At 56.0% G+C, this 24,791-nt stretch overlaps 10 protein-coding genes across 10 annotated transcripts; 3 read left to right on the plus strand and 7 right to left on the minus strand.

Moving 5' to 3' along the window:
• Positions 1–1,373: 1,373 nt before the first annotated feature.
• On the plus strand, positions 1,374–3,555 carry CMQ_4694 (cation diffusion facilitator; the record flags this gene model as incomplete). The annotated part of the gene is made up of 7 exons (XM_014312850.1): positions 1,374–1,795; positions 1,844–2,737; positions 2,791–2,889; positions 2,945–3,003; positions 3,055–3,201; positions 3,250–3,391; positions 3,447–3,555. 7 exons carry the CDS (start codon positions 1,374–1,376, stop codon positions 3,553–3,555), a joined length of 1,872 nt encoding a protein of 623 aa, XP_014168325.1.
• Positions 3,556–3,986: 431 nt separating this feature from the next.
• Positions 3,987–5,072, minus strand: CMQ_4305 (uncharacterized protein; the record flags this gene model as incomplete). Its single annotated transcript, XM_014312461.1, has 1 exon — positions 3,987–5,072. The coding sequence occupies one exon, from the start codon at positions 5,070–5,072 to the stop codon at positions 3,987–3,989; it is 1,086 nt and encodes a 361-aa protein (XP_014167936.1).
• A 494-nt stretch (positions 5,073–5,566) lies between these two features.
• On the minus strand, positions 5,567–7,311 carry CMQ_4291 (methyltransferase type 11; the record flags this gene model as incomplete). Its single annotated transcript, XM_014312447.1, has 4 exons — positions 5,567–5,737; positions 6,222–6,589; positions 6,653–6,738; positions 6,803–7,311. The coding sequence occupies 4 exons, from the start codon at positions 7,309–7,311 to the stop codon at positions 5,567–5,569; spliced, it is 1,134 nt and encodes a 377-aa protein (XP_014167922.1).
• Positions 5,643–6,001, plus strand: CMQ_4476 (lsm domain containing protein; the record flags this gene model as incomplete). Its single annotated transcript, XM_014312632.1, has 3 exons — positions 5,643–5,757; positions 5,812–5,925; positions 5,976–6,001. The coding sequence occupies 3 exons, from the start codon at positions 5,643–5,645 to the stop codon at positions 5,999–6,001; spliced, it is 255 nt and encodes an 84-aa protein (XP_014168107.1).
• Positions 7,312–7,774: 463 nt separating the features above from the next.
• CMQ_4818 (heat shock protein) lies at positions 7,775–8,515 on the minus strand (the record flags this gene model as incomplete). The annotated part of the gene is made up of 1 exon (XM_014312974.1): positions 7,775–8,515. One exon carries the CDS (start codon positions 8,513–8,515, stop codon positions 7,775–7,777), a length of 741 nt encoding a protein of 246 aa, XP_014168449.1.
• An 892-nt stretch (positions 8,516–9,407) lies between these two features.
• On the minus strand, positions 9,408–11,436 carry CMQ_4699 (yt521-b-like splicing factor; the record flags this gene model as incomplete). The annotated part of the gene is made up of 3 exons (XM_014312855.1): positions 9,408–10,022; positions 10,116–10,756; positions 11,127–11,436. The coding sequence occupies 3 exons, from the start codon at positions 11,434–11,436 to the stop codon at positions 9,408–9,410; spliced, it is 1,566 nt and encodes a 521-aa protein (XP_014168330.1).
• A 2,599-nt stretch (positions 11,437–14,035) lies between these two features.
• Positions 14,036–14,374, minus strand: CMQ_4600 (uncharacterized protein; the record flags this gene model as incomplete). The annotated part of the gene is made up of 1 exon (XM_014312756.1): positions 14,036–14,374. The coding sequence occupies one exon, from the start codon at positions 14,372–14,374 to the stop codon at positions 14,036–14,038; it is 339 nt and encodes a 112-aa protein (XP_014168231.1).
• A 1,715-nt stretch (positions 14,375–16,089) lies between these two features.
• Positions 16,090–17,931, plus strand: CMQ_4443 (phosphoglucomutase; the record flags this gene model as incomplete). Its single annotated transcript, XM_014312599.1, has 3 exons — positions 16,090–16,142; positions 16,237–16,334; positions 16,415–17,931. The coding sequence occupies 3 exons, from the start codon at positions 16,090–16,092 to the stop codon at positions 17,929–17,931; spliced, it is 1,668 nt and encodes a 555-aa protein (XP_014168074.1).
• A 457-nt stretch (positions 17,932–18,388) lies between these two features.
• Positions 18,389–20,746, minus strand: CMQ_4516 (uncharacterized protein; the record flags this gene model as incomplete). Its single annotated transcript, XM_014312672.1, has 8 exons — positions 18,389–18,984; positions 19,055–19,182; positions 19,270–19,345; positions 19,418–19,650; positions 19,843–19,913; positions 19,973–20,058; positions 20,121–20,197; positions 20,265–20,746. The coding sequence occupies 8 exons, from the start codon at positions 20,744–20,746 to the stop codon at positions 18,389–18,391; spliced, it is 1,749 nt and encodes a 582-aa protein (XP_014168147.1).
• Positions 20,747–22,927: 2,181 nt separating this feature from the next.
• CMQ_4428 (nucleosome-binding protein) lies at positions 22,928–23,331 on the minus strand (the record flags this gene model as incomplete). The annotated part of the gene is made up of 3 exons (XM_014312584.1): positions 22,928–22,933; positions 22,998–23,215; positions 23,271–23,331. 3 exons carry the CDS (start codon positions 23,329–23,331, stop codon positions 22,928–22,930), a joined length of 285 nt encoding a protein of 94 aa, XP_014168059.1.
• Positions 23,332–24,791: the final 1,460 nt, after the last annotated feature.

A 24,791-nucleotide genomic window follows, 5' to 3' on the forward strand; every position in this document is an offset into this window, starting at 1 on the left:
CAGACACCAGTACAGTGAGAACAAAGCCCGCACAGTCAGACCCGTACCCCTGCAGAAGCCCCTGTCGGCCCCTTGTGCCAGCACCGCTGACAGGGGCCGATCGATCTGCTTTGTCCAAACCGGTCTCTTTCTTTTTTTCAATTTCCTTCTTTTCTCTGCTGATTCTGCACGCACAAAACTCGTAAGATAGCTGATACGTCGTGGGCAGGGACTGTCAGAGGCGCCGGGCCTTTTAATCTGCGGGCCTCTCTCTTTTATCACTAAACTACGACGTAAGATACATATGTACTCCATATGTAGGGTTGTGCTGCTCCTCGGTTAGAAGTCTCTTCACGGCGCCCTTTCCCCCCAGACCGTCCTCTCAGGGAATACAAAACGGATATCTTTCTTCTGCAGCCTGTCCTCTGACCCCTCCCCTCTCTCCACTACCCGCCGTTTTTGTCGGTCGTCCGTCCGGGGTGGTGCTGTTCGCCCGGCAGCACCGATGTTGCGTAACGCATTGCGGTCAGGCTTACAGGATTGCGGCTGTACGGAGTGGCCCTGCAGGCAATCCAGCTGCCTGCTATATATCGGTCGTTCTGTCGTGGCCGTCTCACCGCTCTCTCATCGCTGCCGTCCGCTTCTTTTGTCTCTGGTTTTCCGTGTCTCTCTTTCTCTTGTTTCCCCTCTTGTCTCTCCGTCAGGCATCGCTACGAGGCTTGGAAATGTGAGACATGAAATGACACGCAAGTCTAGACGCCAGTATTGTTTCAGATGGACCTCCATCCTCTGCCGCATGCGTCGTGGGGCTTGCATCGCCTCGGCCTCTTCTTTCCTTCTTTCTGCGTCGTGAGCTGTTGCCCAGTCCCAGCTGTATCTTACGTGCATGCAGCTATGCCGCGTAGTCACTGTAACCGATTTTTATATTCTTACTCAGCAACTTAACCTCGCTCGTCGAGCTGCCGAGGCGCTTGCTGCGATAAGGCCGGATACTTATCACGTGGGAGCTCTTGTGGAGAGCTGAATCGATTTGACTTTCGTTTACGGAGTACGGAGTAATACTACGACGTATGTACTGTGGTGTTAGTGTGAGCTGCGCGATTAGTGAACGACTCGCCGAGCCTTGGCATGGAGGCCTTTCCCTGGGCGAACTTTTTTCCCATACCTTTTTGCCATTCACGACTCCATAGGAAATGTTTGGGATGCGCAGAGACACCGCGTTTGCTTCCTGAAAGGCTACATCGCGAACTGCGCACCCAACTGGCACAACCGACCTCTGCTCCATCCTCCTTTCCAATTCTCTGCGCGTCGATCCGCACCGTTTTCCGTCGCGTCTCTGCCGCCCGTTTCATTAAGCAGCCTCTCGTTCCCCCTCGCTCCCGCACACGCGCCACATGTCTTCGCCCAAGGCTCTCAGCCGGCAGAACTCGCATCTATTGATGCAGGACGACCCCTACACGCTGGGGCCCAGAGGCAGCACGCTGGCAACCCTTCTGCGCCGCCGCCCGTCGACCACCAGCGTGTCCCTTGTCCGGGATGAGGAGGAGGCCGTCGTCGGGGCCGGCCTGCCGGGCTCCGGGGCCGTGACGCCTTCTGCGAGTGCCAGCTTCCCCGTCGGCCTGTCCGGCTCGCCCGAATACCGTCGTGAGCTGTACCACGACGACGAGGATGTGCGGCGTCACGACGAGCGCCGCCTCAGCGCCCTGCTCAACAACCCACAGATGCGCAGCATGCGGCTGATCGGCAAGGCCAAGCGGTATCGCTGGGAGCGGTACTGGAAGACGGAGGACCAGCTAAAGGTCCTGTCGGCACCATTGTAAGCCATGTCTCGCTGTCCTGTCCTGTCCTTGGCCTGACTCGGCAGACGTGCATACTATGAGCGCAACAACATGCTCATCCAGCAGTATCTCTACATCGACCGCCTGCTCAACTCGTCGCTGCCCCACGATCTTCTCAACGAGTACAATAGCCTGCACAGCAGCCGTTCCTACCGTGGCCTCGAGGTGCCGGCCACCATCTCCGAGGAGTCCATGTCGGCGTCGCCAACCGGCAGCGGTCAGCTCTCGACGCCGCCTCTGGGTGGTGCCACGGCAGCAGGGGCAGCCACAGCGGCAGCTGCTGCCCGACGGGTCAAACGAACGCCCAAGGCCATCTACCGGCCGGCCGAGACGACGCCGCTGCTGGAGGCGCATGGCACGGACGACGAGGATGAGGACGACAGCCACGATCCGGACGAAGAGCGGCTGCCGACTCCGGGTGGCAGCGGGCTGCAAGGAAACGGATATGGCGCAGCGACGATGACAACAACAGCTGCAGCAGCAACAATAGCAGACGCAGATGCCGACACGACCTCGCCGACGGGCAGCCAGTCGCCCCGGGTCGAGGACATCCCGCTGCTGCTGGAGGAGGACGAGGACGTGGATAGCACGGCGCCGGTGGTGACGCTGGCCATTTACGTCAACCTGGCGGCGAACGCGATCCTGCTGGCCGGCAAGCTGGCCGTGGTGCTGTCGGTGCCGTCGATCTCGGTGCTGGCGAGCCTGGTGGACGCGGTGCTGGACTTTCTGTCGACGGCAATCGTCTGGACGACCACCTGGCTGATCAGCAATCAGGACCAGTACCGCTATCCTGTTGGGCGGCGCCGATTGGAACCCCTGGGCGTGCTGGTGTTCTCTGTCATCATGATCACCTCGTTTGTGCAGGTCATGCTGCAGGCGGTTCAGCATCTGGCGTCCGATGACCGGAGCATCATTGAGCTGTGGGCTTCACTCTTCTTTGTTCCCTTTTCTCGTTCTCCGCTAACGCCCCCAGTGGAATCCCCGCTCTGGCCATCATGTTTAACACCATCGTCATCAAGGGCCTTTGCTGGCTGTGGTGTCGACTGGTCAAGAACTCCAGCGTGCAAGCATTGTAAGTCCTGTCGCTTCGGCTGTCTTGCCACCTACACGACGCTGACCTCTTCTAGGGCTGCTGATGCTATGACCGACGTCATCTTTAATGCCGGCTCCATTGCCTTTCCTATCGGTATGTCGTCGTTTTCCACCATGGTCCCGTTCGCCAAGCTGACAAGGACAGTTGGTTTTTATGCCCGCATCTGGTGGCTGGACGCCCTCGGCGGACTGCTGCTCTCCTTGGTCGTCATCCTGAATTGGTCGCGCACGTCTATCGAGCACATCAAGCACCTGTCGGGCTTTTCGGCCACGGCCGACCAGCGTAACATTTGTAAGTTTCCGCTCCCTCTTTCTGTGCCGCTCTCTCTCTGACCAGCAGTGCTCTACCTGACCATGCGCTTCGCCAAGACCATCCGGGCCATCCAGGGCCTGCAGGCGTACCACGGTGGCGACAAGCTGATTGTCGAGGTCGACATTGTGCTGGACGCCAACATGTCGCTCAAGGACAGCCATGATTTGAGGTCAGTCCTGCCAGCATTTTGGTGTCGTGCCCTGTCTGACCTTTTTCCCTCCCAGCGAGAGTCTTCAATATGTCATCGAGTCCGTACCTATTGTCGACCGCGCTTTTGTGCATGCCGACTACGCTGATTACAACCTGCCGACACACATGGAGCAGCAGGCTTAAAGACGCTTGGTATATATTTGCACTGTGTGCCCACTACTGTGCGACACGGTAGAATACTGTACAGCACTGACTAGAGATCTGTATGCTCGCACCTGCTTGTATTATTGTTAGTTTGCACGTGTTCATTGCACGATTAGTTAGCATGGTTCGACTCACAGCGGATAGAGCGCTGAATTGCAGGCATTTGTCTCTCTTTCGACCCGTGTCTTATGACTGCTTGGGTACTGTGATAAAGGACGCCTGATGAGCATAACCACTCGCCCCAACGCCCGATAAATCCTGCCAAAACCCTGAAGCGGCGAATGCCCCGCTGTCTGTTTCCCAGTCGCTTGTAAATGCAGTCCGTTGTTGCTGTCCATTCGCGTTGCGAAAAGCGTCCCCATTCTGCTCGTTCCGTCCGTTCTCCGCGCTCTTCCCGCTCTTCCCCCCCCTCAGTCAACCATCCGGGACAGGTTGACGGCGGAGGCGGCGGCGGCGGCCTCGCGCTCGTCCTTGCTGAGGAGCGAGTCGTCCGCGTGGGCGAGGATCATACGGCGTGACACGAGGGCCATGAAATCAGCGTCGAGCAGGTCGATACAGTCAGCGTAGACTTGGGGGGGACAGTTGGCACAGGCAACGACGATGTCGTCGCCAAAGGGCAGGCCGTGCTCGACACACTGGCGATAGGCGTCCTGCAGGCGGCCGACGCGGGCGCGGATGTCAGTGGCCGGCCGCGAGCGGTAGAGACGGCGCCACTGCTCGACGGAGTAGAGTCCGAGGCGGTGATGCAGGCTCTCTTTGGTGAGCGCGGCCAGCGGCCGGTGCAGGAAGCGGTCCGAGAGCTGCCAGAGCGTCAGGATCTGGCGCGTCGACAGCGAGCCGCCAGTCTCTTCCTTGCGCAGCACAAAGGAGCCGACACGATGGAAGTGCACGCGGTAGAGCATATCGGCCCAGAGCCCAAAGTCGTCGGCCGTCATGTCGTCGCCGTCCAGCTCGACCCGCTGCGTCGACGCCTCCGTAAAGCCGCCGCGCAGCGCCCCTGCAAAGTAGTCCGACTGCCGGCACAGCAGCTCCGCGTGCAGCCAGAACTCCTGTCCGCGCACCACCACCGTCGCCATCGCCTGCGGCTTCCGGAACATCAGCGTGCTTCCGCTCGCCTCCGCGTCCCGCCGCTCCTGCGCCCACGACCAGCCCGCACTCGCGCCCGCACCCACTCCCACGCACGACGCGTCCTGCTGGTCGTCCACTGCTGCTGCTGCTGCGTCCTGCTTTTTCTGCTGCGTCCGCGTCTGCGTCTGTGTCTGCGTCTGCGTCTGCTGCTCTCGCGATGCTTCCAACCGCACGCCACCCGTCATCGACGTCTGCCGCAGCGCCTGCCGCAGCGCATCACGCATTGTGTCGCGTGCCCGCCCCGGACTGTACGCCGTCAGCGCCTGTGTTGGCTGGGCAGACGTCGCTGTCGCCGGCCCTTGTGGATACAGAAACGCATGCGTCCAGTCTTCCGTCACATCCCCGAGACCGCTGCTGTCCACGTCCATGCTCGTCGTCTGTCCCGCTAGATCCGTCCTTTCTCCCCCACCAGGACTGTCGTATCCGCAAAGCCTGTGGAGCAAAATCCGACCCCAAACCAAGGTGGCCAAAACGGGGACTCGGGCACAACAGTCGAGTCGCAGAGGTCCGGTTGCAAGGATTTTTCAATCGTAATTTGCACAGAGAGTAAACACAACACTCCAGAGCGGATCTAGTGGCTTATCGTCGGCGTGTTTAGTGGCGTCGTCGTGTGGAATGTGCCGATGTGGTGTTTTAGGCGCCGATTGACAAGGTAGCCGCCTAAACGATGAGGCTGGAAGTCGTTCGGTACGGAGTTACTATGTATGGAGTATGTATGCACTAACTGGTAACTGGGTCCTATCGGTTATGCATGTATCCATATACCCCACTTCCAGTTTTGCATCTCTCGCGACGGCCAACCAGAAAGTCATCCCGCAGAAGAGCAGCCAGGTCACCATCTTTGCGCCCTCTTCTCCCAGCTCTACCTCTCTGAGCCGAACTGTCGACGAACCAGCTCCTCTATTACCCTCCATCGACTCCCTTTGCCCTCTTGCGCCATGGAGAACGGCACGGCTGGCAGCCAGGCCGAGGGCACAGACCCCAGCGCCTTCCTCAGCGAGATCATTGGCAGCCCGGTGGTTGTCAAGCTGAACTCGGGTGTCGTGTACAAGGGTTAGCGAGGCGTTCCCCCCCTAGTATGCCCAACCGATGCTGACAACGTTGCAGGCGAGCTGCAATCGGTCGACGGCTACATGAACATTGCGTTGGAAAAGACGGCAGAGTATGTCAACGGCGTCAAGCGGAGGACGTACGGTGACGCCTTTGTGCGCGGCAACAACGGTGAGTCGAGAGTCCGTGATCTGGTTTCGTGCGCATGCTGACAATCACAGTCATGTATATTTCGGCAGACGAATGATGGCAGCTATCAGACAGCACTGCACGTTGCCACAGTGGCGCCAGACATGGGCCATAAAATACTTGTATCGAACAAATGCAGCAATGCCAGCGAATTGCACATTCTTCTGTATTGCTTCCTGTTTTGGCTTCCCTGTGACCATTGTAAACTGTGCTGTGCAAGAGTCGGCATCGGCCTTTTACATCCGTCGCGCCCACGCATAATACGTCATTGCGCGTACCGTCAGCTCGCCAGCAGCGTTGCGCTCAACATCGTGTACGATCGCATCCAGCCGCCGCCGAAACGCTCCCCGGCTAGCCGGCCTCTCGCTGCCATCGTCGTCGTCGTCGCTCTCGGGCAGGTTGGCCACCTGGCTGAGCGTCAGGAGCCGCTTGAACAGCGCGTCTGGCGTCAGCTGTACCGACCATCGGATGCGGTCGTCTGCCAGAGGTGAAAACAGTGGCGGTGTTGCCGAGGCCGCCTCGATAAAGGCAGCCTGCCAGCGGCAGTTGCGAAACCGGGCGTTGCCATCTGCGCCCAGCGCGTAGACAAGGTCGTTGACGCGCTGCTCCCAGGGCGTCGACGCCGGCCAGTCTTGGGGTTTGTTGTCTGTGGGAACGTCAGCATATAGAACAAGAATACATCATGGTCGTGGGAACAGGACACGCGGACAGTCTTCAATGTTCCAGACGACGCCGACCAGACCGTTGGGCTTCAGGAGCCGCCATATCTCGCGCAACGCATCCTGGTTTGCAAACCTGCAAAGCCGTCAGAACAGCAGGCAAGACAGCAGGGCAGGGAACAAGACAGAGATATGCCCACCAGTGGAAAGCCTGCGCGCTGATGACCGCGTCGGCCCACCCGGCAGCCACCGACGGTACGGCAGCCGCATGGCCCTTGATGACGGTGACGTGTGGCAGGCTCTTGGCCGCCAGCTGGCCGCGCATCTGGTCGTGAGGCTCGACCGCAATGATGGACCACGGGATGCTGGACGAGGCAGCCAGCCGTGAGAGCGCCTCCGTGAACTTGCCAGTGCCGGCAGCAATCTCCACGAGGCGGATCTCTTTCGCGTCAGTCGCCGGCACCTCTAGCCGCGAAAGGAAGCTGTCAACAATAGCCGGTAAGTACGAGGGCCGATATGCGTCATAGGCCCCGGCATCGTGAAAGCCAGCCTCGGCGGCGTCGGCGAGCTGGCTGGACATATTGGGAGCAGCGGGTGGCAAGACGTCGAGGCCGATGTCGAGGTCGTCGCTGCTCTTTATCTGTCTGCAAGGTATAGTAATTCGGCCCCGGATTCCGCTTCGGCGGAGAGGCCGATTTTCGACGCACATTTGTCACGTGGAGACATTCACTCCGACACGGCTTTGTGGCCGAGCGGGGAAGTAGCAGGTAGCCTACGATGACATCATAGCCTTGCACTAACCGAAGACGTTTATACTGTTCCGGGACGATTCATGTTAACTACAAACTTCGCAAAAACCCCGGGGTTTAGTGATGCTTAATTGATCTAGACTAGCTACAGAATATCACGTTTAGTTGCTCAAGGCACATTTGGGCTTTTATCAATGTTTATTAGGTAGTTTCTGCTGTGCTGATACAATGAACGTCGACCAGTCTGCAATAGCAGTGCACAATAACAAATGAAAGACAGTCTCATCCGATAACATTACTCGAACCATAGTTGAACGCCGTAGAGTGAAAAGGAGTCGATAAAAAGGAGCGGTCATATCCTCTGCAGACTGGTCCTACTGTCATGAAAAGACTCGTGATGCTTTTGAGGTAGTCACTGTCTGTTTAGAACACGGCGATGCGCTTCGTCTGCCGCTTGGCCGCCTTGGGGATCGACACGCTCAGGATCCCGTTGTCGAGGTTGGCCTTGACCGCGTCCTCGTTGACGGCCACGGGGAACTCAAAGACCCGGCGGAACTGCCCGACCGAGCGCTCGCGGTACCAGTAGCGCACCGGCTGGGGACCGGCCGGGGCAGCGGCCGTGGTGGTGTTGTTGGTCGTGGTCACTGCCGACTCCTTGGGCGTGGCAGCAGCTTCCTCCTTGTGGGCAGCGGCGTGCTCATCGCCGACGAGAATGCCTTCGTCGCCGACCTCCTCGTCCTCGACCGTCGCCCGGAGACTCGGCGACTGGGCGACGGCCTCGGCATGGGCCTCGGCATGGGTTTCGGGCTGCTGCAGCTGCTGGGGCTGCTCGCTCTCATAGTTGCGCTCGACGCGGCCGCTCACAATCAGCGTCTGCGGGTCCGAAAACTCGATCGCAATGTTGTTGCGGTCGACACCCGGGAGCTCGCCGTGCAGCTCGTAGGCCGTCTCGGTCTCGCGCACGTCAAAGCGCGGGTTGAAGGCCCGCGTCGACGACACCAGGCTGGCGGCCGGACCGCGGCTGGCCACCTTGTTGTTGCTGCCGCTGGTCTGCGCAGCGTTGTTGACCTCGCGGGAGTAGTTGTCAAAGCCATCAATCAGACGGAACAGGCTGGTGAAGGCCTGGTCCGGAGTGTAGGCTGGCTGGTGCTGGAACAGAGGCATATTGATTGTTTCTTGGGGCTTGTGAAGTTGTGGAAAGTTGGTGAAGCGAGTTGTGAAAGAGTTGTAAAGGCTTGGAAGTCTTGATTGTTTTTCGTGATGATGAGAAGAAAGACAGAAGGACTGGGGCGGATGCTCCAGGCCATCTTTATACCTGGAGCTTCGCCATGATGGAAACCTTTCCGAGCTTCGCGAAGATGCTAGACGTCTCGGGCGCTGACAAGACACGGGGCCACGAAGCATATGATGCTTCCCGATGCTTCCTTAAGTCGCCACAAGGTGCTTTCGATATCATGAGAAGTTGCTAGAAGCTAATGGAAGCTTCCACCAATTGCACGGGCCATGACCCATATAATAAAACTATCACTAACCGCAAGAGGAATAGTAGCTCTGTGATCTTAGTGGCGCCTGACACATACGGTAGCGCCTAGCCAATCAGCGCTCGCCAACACACTATACGCTGCACCGTGTAAGTCGCTTTGCCAATGCTTCGATCTCCTTACCAAACATAAGCAAATGCTCGATATGCAGACGGTCGTCGGCCATCTCGGCTTGTTCTTTCGATCGAGATACGGTCTTCGGATGCAAGATCAGGGAAGACGCGGGCGTCAAGGTCAATAGGAACGGAGCAGAAGGTCAAACTAGAGAAACGCTAACTAATGGCCGTTGTATCCTCCGTGCTTCACGACTAATAACGACTAGACAAGTAGGTGTTTCTTGGTTACAGTTTATAGTTTATAGTTTATAGGCCTCTGTATTTTATGGAAAATAGGAATGCAAATATGAGCACAATATGAAAGCACACCGCCAACACCGGTGAGGAGATGAGATGTTCTGCTGCTAGCAGCTTCCACCTTTCGTCCGCTTCTGCTGCAGAAACTTTCCGACAACAGCCCTAGGCCATCAGAACTGCCGTATATGCAGTAAAACTGGTGCCTCTTCCCGATGTGCCAGACACCACCAGCGGCTGGTGAAAGAGTCCGATGAGTCGTTGTCCTACGGTCGGGTCCACCTCAGTGCCATCACGAGCGATCTTGATGTCCCGATTGGCATTCAGAGGATTGCGCATTCCCCGTGTGCGGTAGAACGGCACCCTCAATGTCGACAGCCACTCAAGCTGGAACGGCTTCCCCCACGTCTGTGCCTCGCCAGCACCTTCTGGCAGCCCGCCGCTCTTCACGCTGCTCACCTCGTCTGCCCCGTCGCTAGCCGTGACCGAACCGTCCTCTGTCCCGTTAGCAGCTGTCGCAGCTTCGGGTGCATCATCTCGCTGTGCTTCCCAGAATATTGTTCCTCGGGCTGAGTCGTCAATGATACGACCTGGCGGCGCGAAGTCTGTCGCCTCGGTAGGGATGGCTTTTGGATAGTCCTCGTCGCTGAAAGATTGCGCCCTTGGTGCAAACTCGATGGCCGCTGCCGGATCGTTGTTAATCTCCGATGTCATTCTGGCATAGCCAAAATACTCGCCCGATTTATTGGCTGAGAATATCAAGTACACGTTGTCACAGTTCTGCAGAAAGACAGCATGTTAGCTCGCCAAGTTTGGAATAAGCGAACAGGAGAAGCAATGAATTGACAGGATTTGACAAAGCAAAACACAAACCTTGAAAGCACTGTTCAGCGTCTCTTCATTGTGTGATTGTGTCGCCCAGATGCCAGTCCGCATGCTTGATTCCAGATCTTCCACCGTGAGACTTTTCAAAATGAAGAATCTGTCCTTCGAGCGCACTTCCGGACCATCTGCGATCTCGGCCTTTGCCGCAGGCGACGAAGCTATCGTTGTGCTGACGGAAGTCGTAGCGCTAATGTCGGTCGAAGATGCCCAGGTATTATCTAGTCCGGCTTCCTCTGCAGGCGATTCTTCCTCCCCGTCTTCCTCTTCATCCGCGTCTCCGTCCTTGGCCTCCGGGGTGCTCACATGGCTCCGGTTCTGCTGCTGTTGCTGTACCAGGGGTTGCGGAGCTGCTGTTAATGATGCCGGTCCCGTTGGTGGAATCATTCCCTGTGCCACGTCGACCACATTTTTCCGGAGGCGGCTGACGAGACGGACGGACATGAATCGGGTGTCGTTGATTTTTTGCTGCGCTTCTATGCAGCTCGACTCGTCTTTAAAGTTCGCAAAGGCGCAGTTGCTCTTCGATATGAGAAACAGAGACTCCAAGTCCTCTGTATGCTTGCAAACGTGTTGGACTAGTTCCATCAAGTTTGTCTGAGGAGGCAAATTTCCGATCCAGATAGCGTGTCCTGAACGAGACATCAGTTCCGTGTATGCATCTGCAACCAATAGAAGTTGACGATCGCAAAAAAAGGAAGAGAATAATATGCTTTTCTTACCGCTTTGTTTCGGTTTTCTTGGAGGGCCACGCACTACGGTGCTTGCTCTGTTTTCACCTTGAGCTAATCGGTTCCATTAGTACATCATGTTCACCAATTTGAGCTAGGAGAGAAAGCGAAGTGTTACTACACAACCTACATTTCTGTTGCTGTCTTTGAACTGTCCGTTGCGTATACGGCGCATTGGACGAGACCACAATGGGTTGAGCCGATATCCTGGGCTGTGCTTGGAAGGCGTTAGGTGGTGGAAAATATACAAAGCATCCGTAGTTGTGTGTACCTTTGTTCTGACTCGGATACTGCGAGTGTTGAGAATATTGGTACGGTGCCATCGGCTGCACCTGGCCGGGATAGTAGGCAAACCCATTTTGCTGTGTCATGACCTGTCCTTGTTGGCTCATCGCCGACATAGGGCTTCCGTAATATGGGGAATTTGGCATTAGAGGAGCCTGGGTCATGTAGAAAGGCTGACCACCCATCTGAGCCTGGGTGTAGTGCGAAACTGATGCAGCGGAATGCGAGGTGGTTCCTGGATTGTACTGCTGTTGTCCATAGTCGGCGGTTGGCAAAGAATGTCCCATTCTGCTCATGTCGAACCGTCCCTGATGTCCGTTCAAAAGCGTCTGTTGCTGGAAGGATTGTTGGGCGTTGCCGTGAAATTGTTGCTGCTGCTGATACTGTTGATACTGGTACTGCTGTTGTTGTTGTTGTTGTTGCTGTTGCTGCTGTTGCTGCTGATCAGATCGGTCACCTGGTCCGGGTTGTTGTTCTTGGGAATACTTTTCCCCCTGATGGGGCTCGCCTGAGTTAGAGGTGTTCATCTGGACGGAGCCTTTACCCCGCAACTCTTCATCAGAAGCCTGATTCTCCCCCTCAGCGATGTGCTGTAGATGCCCAAGTCTGGTTCTGTAAAGCGTAGTCTACACGTGTGGCCTTTGTTGTGAGTGCCACGTACGAATGCTGTTTTAAGATTGAATGTGAAAAGGGTTTACACAAGGATCTAAAACAGACTCTCGATGGTGTACGGAGGGGCATCAGGGTTTATATAAACATACAAAGATCAGAAACGGAACAATGAAGATGCCGACGAAGTGGCAAGCGAAAAGCTATGGTCTGCTTGTGGACACGTTCGGGCACGTTGCCGGTTGACAAGCCAGTTTGAAGAGGGACGATGGTAGTCGAGGTGTCGGGTACTAGAGCCTTGCCAAATGGGGACAAGAAAATGGCTGTTTCCAAAGTCGTATCAACGGCGCGCAGTTGTGGCAAGTACCGCCTAGTGCTGTTACGAAGAGAGTGCTGTAAATTTTTGGCTTAGGCGGACGGACAAAACGGACGGCTTGAGCCCGATTGACGGCGTGGGGCAGCGAGCAACGATGAGTACTCGTAAAGTGACCTGGTGGCTGGTGGGTGTGGGCCGTGGCTCCTTTCGTGTGAAAATCGTGTGAAAAAATCAGATAGACCACCTCCTTTGTCCTGTTAGTTTCCGGAGGGCCAGTCATTTTCAAAAGTGGAAAGCGAGGAAGCATAGCCACGACACCTAGGTCAGTTTAGGGACCAGTATGAGTGTGACGTCGTGGTTGAGGGATGGACAATAGTGGAAGAAAGGTACAAGCATGCGATCTTCAATGGGCGGGAGCGGATGACAATAGCCCTGGTTGGGCACCACTGACAGGGGGGTGAAGGCAGTTTAAGGGTTCTCACTGTCTGTTCTCTGTGTCCAGGTGTCCAGGTAAGGCTCTAGGTACAAGTGCTAGAATATAGTGATTGTGCAGGTGCTGAGGTTGTGATTACGAATGAAGTGAGGGAAGGACAGGGGAGAGCTGGGCTGAAGAAGAGTAAGACGGTCTAGACTGGACGAAAGGGCGGGGATGGGATTGTGATTTTCAGTGTAGTGTGTACTCGTAGATAAACGAGTTGTTCCCAAGAAAGATCCGTCTTGTGAGGATCCCAATCCGAGACGGGAAGGCTTTGTACTTGTACTAAAGGGGGAGAGGCAAGCAACGAGGAAGGATCCGAAAACAACAGCCGCCAACGGTACTTCACCAGCGCAGATGAAGAGCAAGGACAATGAATACGGGGCAGGCGGGAAGAAAAAAGAAAAGAGAAAAAGCAAGGAACTGACCTCTAAAGCCGTTGTGCTGCCGGGTAGCCAAGGAAATAAGGGCAAGTAGCGGAGTGTGTCCCGAGCCAGATTCTACGTCTGTAACTGGCATGTACAAGTACAACAGCATGAGGGCATGACACGCTCTCGGCTGTGGACAGGGACTGCTCCTTCTCCTGATCCGGTCATGTGGAAAGCTGGAGCCACCTGCAGGCACACGACCAGCTGACGGGCAGTGGTGGATTGATAGGTCGAGAAGGGATGTAGAAGAAGGAAGCAGACGGAGCAGATGCACAAGCAGAATGGGAGCAAGAGTTATGGCCCGGTCACGGTCACGGCTGGGGTACATGTTATATATCTGCTGCAGGGGCTGTGGTGTGGATGTAGAGAGTCGACCGGCCAGTCGAGCCGGAGGGGAGGCACAAATCGCACTTTTGATGCTGTCCGCAGCGGGGGAGAAGAGGTGGTGTGGTCGGACTTGATCGAGAGGGCTACTTGTTTTTTTGCCACCCCCATCGCACGCCAACCATTCTGCAGTATTGTCGCCCTGGTCCCTGTTTCTTTCGCCTTCCCGGCTTCCGCGAATGGGAGAGAGGCTTCCTGGTCATTCCAGAACCTGACCCAGTTGCAATCCCGTGACGTTAGTAGCAAGTTCCGAGCTCGTCTCAGCCGGCCGAAGGTTGCCACTAGCTGGGCTGCGACAAACGGCAAGATACATAGTATTCGGTAGCTTGGATGCAGAATCTCACCCGCAGACCCGGTCACCAATTGCAGCGGCTGGGTTAATCGCTTGCTGCCTGCAAGTACACCAACTCGTACTTTTGTTCGGCGGCATCGGCCGTGCTCCGTTCTGCCAACTGTCAAGGCAAAGGGGACGGGGTTTTCGCGCTCGCGACGATGCTTACGTCGTACTCGTCCTGATGGCTTGAGGATGGCCAGCCAATCCTGGCAGATGCAGCTCGGTGGCACCACCGGAGAGACGCCAATCTAGCGCGGCTGGTCTTTGCGAGAGGACGCTTTCGCAGGGTTATTGGCGTGGAGAAGTGGTTTAGTTTGGGCTGGTGCCAGATAGCGTCGACAATGCAAGGTTACTTTTCTGTCGGGATTTCGTCCACTTTGGCGCTCTCGTCAGTCTCCTGACGCTCGAGCCGAACGTTGGCCGGAAGAGGAAGGAATACGTCACGGGGCCGCTCAGGGCCACTGATCGTGCGGCAGTGCGTGCCAGCACATGTTGCCAGAAGCGTCCACGTGCACGTGCAAACACCCCAAAACTCGTTTTCAAGGTCCAGAGAACAGGGAAGGCACAGCTCCTTCCTGTGCCGTGTTGTTCGCCTGGGCGTCGCCCATTTGACGCCGTCGCGGCTCAATTGGCTTTTGGCTCCATCGCGCCTACCCGCCTCTCTGTGCACCAATGGCTGATGGTGCATGTTTCGTCATTGCCATTTTGGCTGTCTGGGGAAGCATCCGTGCCCGCAGAATCCCAAGACTGCGAGATGAACGAGTACGGGTGCCCGAGGAGAGGCAATTGACCGACACGCCATTGTCTAGGCTACCGCGCAATATCCCCTGTCCACCTGACAAGCCGCAGGCCGATCTGCACAATCTCCCCGAAAGGTGGTTCCTCAGCACAAAAGATATCTTGCCATCCCGGGAGTCTAGCCTTGCCGATTTGCCACCACGCCAGGCCGTCTTTGACTGGCTGCTCCCTGCGAGCGAATCTTGCAGGCAGCGATGTCGCTGATGGCTGACTGTACGTAGTACACCCGTACGAGTACAGCCGACGCTGAGCGGCCCAAGTGTGGCCGGGAAGGTCCGGCGAAAGCCAGAGCTTGGACGGTTCCCATCATGGGGTAAGCTTTCCAGTTTTGCCACTAGTGTCAATCAATCCAGTCAAACCGGTTTGCTGCCACCAAGTATTTCAAATGCATCGCAAGCCGACCGCCAGTGGCAAGGTACACGAGAGGCTAGTTACAGAGACACAGCAGGGGCTGGACCGTTGCAAAAACGCCACTGTGGCTACCGTCCGAGTTCGCGTTCGCAGTTGCAACGTTTACGGCTCAGATGGTGGCAAAGTCGCTGTTGCACGGGAAGCGTGGAGGCTAACATGGCCGTCGCCAAGAATGCTCAATGTCCCAGGACAGACAACGGTGTGCCTGTCGATCTTTTTTGCCACGGTTCGGGAACGGTTCGGATCCAATCGCAACCGAACGTCTTCCAACGCCACCTTTCGGACTTTTATGTAGCCCGAACAGTATCAAGGCAGCCAGGCAGATAAGAACCGCAGACGAGAGGCCTCTGGACTCGTACATTTCGATGCCGTACTTTTGCTTAGCTGCTTGCTCGTCGCCATAGCTTTCGACTGAGCCATGTCGCCCCGTGTCTGAGCCGGGCGATTATTGCCGGCTGTACGGCTGCCTCTCGAAAGCGTTGAAACGGGCGTCTTACTGCGGCATGGTGTTGGTTTTGCCACACACTCGGGGATGAGGAAATGGGCCGACGCATCTGGGCAGATGTGCACTGGACAGTCGAGTCATTTGTGCCGATTCAACGGCGAGTCCGATGAGCCCCGGTCCACTTGTTGAGGCTCAACCTTTCTTCAGAGAATTCTTCAAAGACCAAGTCCGAACGAACCGACGGCCAGGAATTGAAAGGCCTTTGCTGCCAGAGATGGATACGACCCAGCAGGCCACCGTCGACACTTTTTGCATCTTGCCTTACGCTAGACTACCGCACAGACATTTCCGGGGATCTGCAGCTGGCGGCTGCAACTCCTGCACAATACCAGCAACTTGTCACGATGTTTCGCGGGTATTAGCTGAAGCTGCCATTTTGGGCGTTGCTATGGTGGGGTGATGACCGGTGTGAGCTTCGCACTGTACAAGATACTGCAGAAGCCCATACATATGCAGTATATTCGGCGGAGTGCACATGTATCCAAAGTTCCAAGACATGAGCAGATAGCACTGTGTACTATCATCACCGCCTAGACAGCTCGCCTCTTTTGGTGCGGGACACCCCACTTGAGACGTGCTGCCACCTCAACAGCTCCCATCCGAGCCGGTGTTTTCATCATCCCACAACCAAGCGTTCACACAGTAGATAGGAAACCCCAACTGCCTACAGCACCAGCATCACACACACAATGACCGTCCAGACCGTTGAGTTTACGCCCTTCAGCGACCAGAAGCCGGGAACGTGAGTGTTTTTCTCTCTTGTCCACGATTTCTTCTCGGTCGAAAGATCTTCTGGTCGAGACCGCCAGTTCGGGAGCTGTGCTGACAGTCTGCAGGTCCGGTCTTCGTAAGAAGGTCACTGTCTTCCAGCAGAAGCACTACAGCGAGTCGTTCATCGCCAGCATCATCCTGTCCATCCCCGAGGGCGCCGAGGGTCAGTTCACAGGGAAAGAGCCGAGAGCTGAGGGCTGAAAGGCAAACAAGGAGGACAACAGTAGCTGACCGCCATTCCAGGTGCCTCGCTCGTGATCGGTGGTGATGGCCGCTACTACAACCCGGAAGTGGTGCAGCTGATCGCACGGATCGCCCCGGCATACGGCGTTAAGAAACTGCTGATCGGACAGCATGGCATCCTCTCGACGCCGGCAGCCAGCCATCTGATCCGCAAGCGCAAGGCGACGGGCGGCATCCTGCTGACGGCCAGCCACAACCCGGGCGGGCCCAAGGCAGATTTTGGCATCAAGTACAACCTGGCCAACGGTGGGCCGGCGCCCGAGTCGGTGACGAACCGCATGTTCGCCACGGCCAAGGCGCTGACTGAGTACAAGCTACTGCCGCTGGACGTCGACGTCGACACGACGACGGTGGGCGTGCGAAGCTACGGCGCGCTCGAGGTGGAGATCGTCGACAGCACGGCCGACTACGTCGCCATGCTCGAGGACATCTTCGACTTCGACCTCATCCGCAGCTTTTTCCGCGCTCATTCCGACTTCCGCGTCCTCTTTGACGGGCTTCACGGCGTCACCGGGCCGTACGGCAAGGCCATCTTTTTCGAGGCGCTCGGACTCGGTCCTGCCAGCGTCCAGAACTGTGAGCCCAGCCCTGACTTTGGTGGCGGCCACCCGGATCCCAACCTGACGTATGCCCACTCGCTCGTCGACGCGGTCGAGAAGGACCAGGTTCCCTTTGGCGCTGCCTCCGACGGTGATGGCGACCGCAACATGATCTACGGTGCCGGCGCCTTTGTCTCGCCCGGCGACAGCCTCGCCATCATCGCTCACCACGCACAGCTGATCCCCTACTTCCGCCGCAACGGCGTCTACGGCCTCGCCCGCAGCATGCCCACTTCGGGCGCTGTTGATCTCGTGGCCAAGAAGCAAGGCCTGCAGTCGTACGAGGTTCCGACCGGCTGGAAGTTCTTCTGCGCCCTCTTTGACGCCGACAAACTCTCGATCTGCGGCGAGGAGAGCTTCGGCACCGGTAGCAACCACATCCGCGAAAAGGACGGCCTCTGGGCCATTGTCGCCTGGCTCAACATCATCGCCGGTCTCGGCACTGCCAACCCGGCTGTCACGCCGACCATCCGCCAGATCCAGACCGACTTCTGGGCTGAGTACGGCCGCACCTTCTTCACCCGCTACGACTACGAGAACGTCGACTCGGACGGCGCCGCCAAGGTCGTTGGTGTCCTCCGCGACCTCATCGCCGATCCGGCCTTTGTCGGCAGCTCCGTCGATGGTCGCCAGGTCACCGAGGCCGGCGACTTCTCCTACACCGACCTTGACGGCTCTGTCTCCGACCACCAGGGCCTCTTCGTCCGCTTCGGCAACGGCACCCGCATCGTCGTCCGCCTGTCCGGCACTGGATCCAGCGGCGCCACCATCCGCCTCTACATTGAGCAGCACAGCAACGACCCTGCCACCTACGACAAGGATGCCCAGGATGTGCTCAAGCCCGAGATCCACCTGGCCACCACGCTGCTCAAGTTCAAGGAGTTTGTCGGCCGCGACGAGCCCGACGTCAAGACGTAGACGTGGTGGTTGTGGCCTGGCCTCGAAAACGTTTGACAGTAGCAGGCGAGCGTAACATTTGATACAGAAATATAAGACATCTGTTTAATGTCCAAGCGTGGGTTCGTACAGTCTTGTATAGTCAATTAGCAAGGTGCTAGAGAGCGGTGCAAAACCTGTGGCCGTGTCATTAAGTCGTAAGGTTCGTGAAGGAGACTGCCATCTATCCCTTGACGCACGCAAATATCCCCGGAGCTTTACCGTTTCCAGTCTTGAATACATTACTATCATTACCATCAGTCGCATCAGGGTATAAACACATCACATGCACCAAAATGAGAAAATATGGAGTCCACGGTGAAGGAAAAGAAGAAGCAACGCTTATGTGGGCCACCGGAATGAGACTTGAAAAAGAAGAAGAAAAAAGAAGAAGAATCAATGGAAGAGAAGAGAAAAGTCGATGCCGTCAACCGGAATATCATTCGTGGTCTGTGGGCGGCTTCATCTCGGTCACTTCGGACGCATCTGTCGAATCGGCCAGGGCTACCGAGCCGAGGGAATCTGTCAAGTCCGTCACATCTGCAGAGTCTTCTGTCGAGCCTGGCGTGGAGTCGGGGCTGGATTCGGGAATAAACTCCGGCACAGACTCTTGCACAGATCCCTGCTCGGACCCCATGAAAGACCCTGCCATAGACTCCGGAGCTGACTGGTTGTCCGAACCCTCGGCCGATCCATCCGCTGAGCCCTCCGACAAACTCGAGACCGACATCGGCCGACATGACTTTCCCGAGCTGCTGCCGCTATGCAAATCCGAGCCGGCTGTCACGGCCAGCGGCACCGCTGACGAGCCAAGCGAAGCCTGTGGAGTCGGCGGCGGCGGCGGGTAAAACACCTCCTCAAAGCGCCGTGCAGCCTCCTCGCTGGCGAAGTCGATCTCGAACGCGCCCGACTTGTTCTGGCGCATGTGGTCCTCGCGGTAGATGTTGCAGAACACATACAGCTGCACGTCCCGGAGCCAGACTCGGTGTCTGCCCTTGCGGCGGAGCCATGAGGACGACCTGGCCTGATTGGTGACTGCATTGAACCAAAAGTCAGTTCCAGTACATGAGCAGTGCAGCCCATTTCAAGCCAACAGAAAACCTACCAAAGGCTGTCCATACGGGACACTGGCGCATCTCGCCCTCCCAGACAGCAGCGTGGAGACGGATGCTATGCGACTCGGTGTCACGATAGACGATCAGAGAGTGCTTAAACCCATCGTCGATAATGCGACTGTGGCCTGGTTAGCTGTTATTAGGGTGAAAGCGGAAAGGGGATGATTACGCTTGAAAGTCTCTCTTCTCGCGGCTCAATTTGAACTCTTCTGGCTTGATCTGCCGCGTACGGTAGCACTGGGACTTGAGTGCAACAAATGTGCAATGAAAGAGCACCATTTCTATACAGATGTCAGCTCCTGCTACAGCACACGACACGTCTCGAATGACGAGATATAGGGGACAACACTCACCCTCCCACGTGATAAAGTACAAGACTGCCCATAGCTTGCTGCAGCCTTCGCTCTGGCTCCAGCGCTTGAGCACAAGACAACTGCCGTCTCGTGAGATGCACAGCTCGTGAATGCCACGAACGGACATGAGCGGAGTGTTGGTTCCAAGGTGCAGGCTGCGGATGGCTATGAAGGGCGCTTCGTCGCCAGGGTACTCGAAAACAATAAGTGACAAGCGGGCTTGGTCAAACCACCTGCGTAGCGTATATCAGTAAAGACATTATCTACACCAGTGCATCATATTGCAAATTATCGTACCTTCGACAGAGAATTTTGGCTTTGGGCGGCATGCGGAAATTCGACCATGGACCGTAGCACAGAGACCTAGAACAGCCAGACATCTCAGTATTTAAACAATGTAGCAACGGGGACCGGAGATGACAAACATGTTCAGGTGCTTGAGGGGGGTGCGGCAAGGTAGCGGCCTTGTGAAAATCTCCTCAGCCCAGTGAATGTTCTACCAAAGCAAGTTAGCAACAGAGTGCGCATTAGCCAATAGTTATGTGTTCGACGCACTCGGTCGACAACAGACAAAGGGACTGTCTGCATTGATGCCAGAATAAGGGCACCTGCTTGGGTCGGTTGCGGCGGCGGTGGCGGTGCTGCTTTTGTTAGCTGTCGACGGACCCCTTTCATGGGCGGAAGTATCTTGCGGATTGCGTACCGATTCCTTGCTTCTCTCGCAGCTTGAGAATTCGGTCCCGGAGAGCCTCGAGGGTGTTCATGTCAAAGTATTGCGAACTATGCCGACAGAGAGCCGAGTTGGTTAGCCAGGCCGACGAGGAGAGCTGCAAGCCGTAGAACCTACCGAGTCTGCATCTGCTGCAGGCACAGCAAGTACTGATTGTACAGGCCAGCCCTCTGAGGCAGCGGAAGGCCATCCGCCTCTTCGGTCATCCTATGGTACATGGTGCGCCACCGCATGTCCATGGTAAGAGTTGGATCATCATAGTAGGCCTTTATTTTCACAAACGTGCAGCGCAAACTCGGCAGGACTATTTCGATGTAGTCTAGCGTTACGGGCAGGCGGGCATAATTCGTGTTGCAACAGCCAACCAGTTCGCGAAGCAGACATCCACATTGTCGGAGCCCATCGGCCAATATTATCATGTGAGGCTGTAGCGACTGGTCAAGGAAGCCGCGCAAGTTGTCCAGTAGCCCTGCGGTGATGTCGGCCCCTACGGCTTCGTTCAAGCAGCTGGCGGAAATTTTGGGGCCGCGGCTAAGGTCGATTGGCGCATCATAATTGCTCTCTGGCATGAAACTGTTTTCATGTATCATGGCCATCATGGTTGCTGCTAGTTGCGTTTTCGGTTGGTTTTAGCAGTGTGAAAGTAAAACGGGTGCGTGATCGATGCGGCGGGTTGGGCAGAGTGGGAAGGTAGTAGCGAAGACAATGTTGGTTGCTGTTAGGAACTCATGATAACTAGAGTGCCGGAGGTGTTGATGGGAAGGCAATATATCGCCTTCCGGGGTTGAACAGTTATGCGGTCCGGAGTTGCAGAAATCCTCTGTAAGACCTAGTTGGCGACCTGGTTGGCGACTAATAGCTGCTTGTTCCACAGTCTCCCCTCGCTGGGGCACTCATTCACGTTGTCCTCGCCGTGAGAGATGTAGTAGGAGGATAGCAGAAGGGGCAAAGCCGACTTGGTTCACAACACCGCCAATTTTGCAAGCAGAAGGATAGCGAGTAATATGGCAGCCTTGTTAAGTGCCCTGCGCGGTGTACGAGAATGACCTTTGGACGATGGTAGAGGACAGGCCAGTAGAAGTCAAGATGTAAAATGTAGAGAAAAGTGTGAGCAGAATGGGGGATGGGAGGGAAAAGAACAAGTGTACGACCAGCACCGAGGTCCAAGGGAGTTGAGACGACAAAGACTCCGGGGACCCCACACGCAAGAGTGCCGTGATCGCTCCGGTGGACTGCTGTTTGATGGGCCAGAAATCTCTAGAATCTGGCAGAAGACGGTCGTGTCGACGGGTTGGCCACAGCTTAGGCGGCATATGGGGGGAAGCAAGATGCTGTGCCGAAAAGTGCACTGGATAAAAGAGAGAAGGCCGGTCCTTGCTTTGGGTTTGTCGAAATGGGGCTACTGGTGCCCAATTCGCAAGTTGCAGGGAATTGAGTACCACGGCCCCTCTCCAAAAGGCGAATGGCCGCCGTCAGTGGGACAGTCTCGGATTTGTCGCCCTTTTTCTAAACGCACAACAATGTACAAAGCCAGCGTGTCCCAGCGTGCTATAGGCTCCGAATGTATGCGGGTGTCCCGGTGGACAAAGGCTCGTCTCGTATACGAGTAGTCGGGGCCCAACCCGGGCCGTTTCTGTCACGGGCGAGGGTGTCGGCAGATAGTGCGTTAATGTGGCAAAGAAAGCCTGCTTCTATTGGTCCAATCGCTGGCTGTTTCGTTCGCCGGTCGTTTAGCTCTTATCGCGATATGGCAATGCCTGTTTCTCGTGAGATGATCCTCCCGATGCCGAACAAGGTATCGATGCGACTTTCTTGGCCGAGGGGAAAGAAAGCAAAAAGTCGAGGGGAACGGGCGTGGATAGGCCCCATCTGCTGACGCCCGAAAAGACAGGACAAGGGAACACAAAGAAGCATAGCATGGCAAGACGCTGCAAGACACGGGAGGGCTTCGCCGCACGAGCAAAAAAAGCCGAAAGAGAAAGTAAGAAAAGGCCGCAGATGAGACTATTGGCTCCAGAGGCTGCCACGAAGCCCGAAACTAGATGGGACCCCAACCAGTTAGCACGGGGACTGACGAGGAAAAAACTGGGGACATAATGGACAAGATAGAGCTCTCCATGCATCAGGCGATGGACAATGCTGGCTCGTAGGCGAACTATTGCCGCTGACGATATGCAGCTAACGCAAACAAAACTGTACTCCGTAAAGCCACACAGATAAGGCCTGGCAAAGCAGAGCCCGTGGCTCCCTGTGAGGTTGTCGAATGAGCTTAACCGGCATTGAACATAATAGGGACGTTAAAGAGTGAGGCTGGATATATTAGGTGAGGATGCAGATTTGCAAGCATGTTTAGCTTTTGCAAGTCAAGCCTTGACAGCTTTGCAGCTTCCTTTTTTGGCGCAAATCGCTTCAGGCTGCATCCTTCTCCCTCCCTCAAGCTAGCGGAGACATTGTAAACCGGACACTGGAAAGACAAATGTCAAGCAAAAATCAGTTCACACCGAAACTATTCCACTAGTTATACATGTCTCCCTCACAATCCCTGTCCACGCCGTGGCGCGGAGGAGTGACGGAGAGGACGAGGCTGCTGCATAGCCCAAGCATCGTGACCCGAAAAAACCTCATGCATTCCGTAAAACAAAACAAAGTCGACAATGACCGGAGAGAAAGGACGTAAACTCATTCCCTTGTCATTTGTCCTCGCGCCACCACCCTGTCCATCCCAGAGAACATTACAAAAGCGAAAAAAACAGAGCCCTCGACAACGATACAATTATTGCTCACGCCTGTGGGATGTTAGCGAGTCTGTCCAGTGCAGAATTGAGTCTGCAAATTTATTGGGGTACTCACGTTATAGGCTGCCTTGGCGTCCTCGTACCGCTTCTTATCAGCAGCAGCCTTGGCCTCGTATGGGGTGCGCTGCTTCTCGTTCAGAGCCTTCCAGCGCTCACCCAGGATCTTGCCGACCTGACCGAACGAGATGCCAGGGTTCTCGTCACGGACGTTCTCACGCTGCTCGTTGGCGAAGAACATGTATGCAGACAGACCGCGCTTCGGGGCGTTGGGATCTGCGACGTCAGCGGCCCAGCCTGGCGATGCATGGAGATTGATCAATAGACATACCCTTCTTGCTGCGGCGCTTCTCGACCTTGCCGGTCTTGACCTTAGTTGCTGCCTTGACCATTGTGATCTGGTTGGATAGTTAGCGGTGCTGTTGACAATGTCGCACGACACGATTGAGACCGTGAGATTTGTTTAAAATGCGATGCAAGGAAATGCGAACTATCGCGGGAATTGCAGCGGTGTTAGGTACCGTGCTGACGTCTATACGTGAAAGCTTTTAAGCAATGCGGTCAAACCGCTGCATCCATCCCGAAAGGCTGTGTTGGATGCTAGATTTGACTGCAAATCGGGGCTGTTGTTGATGTGATTGATCATTGAAACTTTCAGCCCGTCGCATGTGCCAATTGAGACAGGGCGACAATAGTAGCAATCTTCATGACTAGGGCGCAGTATGTTGTGCTGTTGTTGAGGTCGTGATGGTGACGCGCCAAAAAAGCTGCAAACACGAAAGTGCCAATTTTGTAGCTTTGGGGGCGTTGAGCCGTTGTGTGGACGTTATGCCGATTTGCCATAAAGCGGGCGCGCTGTTGTGCGCGAAGTTTGGATTGCCAGGGAAATTGGGAAATGGGGCGCAAGACCAGGAGCGCAAAGGACGAGGTGCGATAACAGGCTTTCTTGCGGTCCAAGAGGAAGACAAAAAAAGGCACTGGCCTCCAGGCAGAAGAACAGGAGAGAAGGACAGAGAGCAGAGGGAAGACGGGGTGCAGTGGCGTGGTGACTTGCAAATTGCAGCAGCAGGCAGTAGGAGGGGAGGTACTCACAGATTTTGGGTGGATTGGAGGCTTGTAAGTGAAAGTATGAGGCGCGGATTTGTATGGGACGATGAGAGTACTCTCGATTTTTTGGCTGGGGAGGCTTTTATTGTATGGGAGATTTTGCGTGCAGAAAGAAGAGAGAGGAGGAGAGGAGAGTATGTGTGAGAGAGAGGGCGGGCCTTATTACTATGGGCGGCTGATTGAGAGTAGGAGGGGGGGAACAGGTCGCGCGTGCAAGGGAGGGAGAGGGAAGAGGGGCGTGGCCGTGTTCTGTTGTGTGTGTGCGAGTACGTGCGTACGTCGTAAGTGTGGGCAGGAGCGAGTAAGGGGGGCACCTTCCTTGGGTACTGGGTGGGTGGGCGGTCGCCCAAAAACCCCCAAAAACTAGAGTGCCATTAAAAAAATGGCTGGCAGAGGGAAGGAGAGGAGGGGGGGTGCGTGGGCAGCAGCGACGGACTGATCTGGGGACAAAGGGTGTCATTTTTCCGTGTTCTGCCCGTTGCTCAGACAGCAAAGTACAGTACTTGGGCCATTGTACTGAGTGCACGCAAAAACGGGTACTGTGTACCTCTGGCGCCGCCCATTTGCGCTGCAATTTCTCATCCACCCTGCCTACAGGTATCAGAATCTGCGCGCGCTCTCTTCCCGTCGCGTTCTTTCGCGCTCTTTCTGCCTCCATCCCACGCAGCGCCCAGGCCTGTGCGCGCACGACAAGCTGACATGCAGCTCATATTCGTGCTCGCATCGCACAGAGCGCAGTGTGACG

This window comes from Grosmannia clavigera (assembly GCF_000143105.1).
Source record: "Grosmannia clavigera kw1407 unplaced genomic scaffold GCSC_97, whole genome shotgun sequence".
Taxonomy (NCBI): Eukaryota; Fungi; Ascomycota; class Sordariomycetes; order Ophiostomatales; family Ophiostomataceae; genus Leptographium; species Leptographium clavigerum.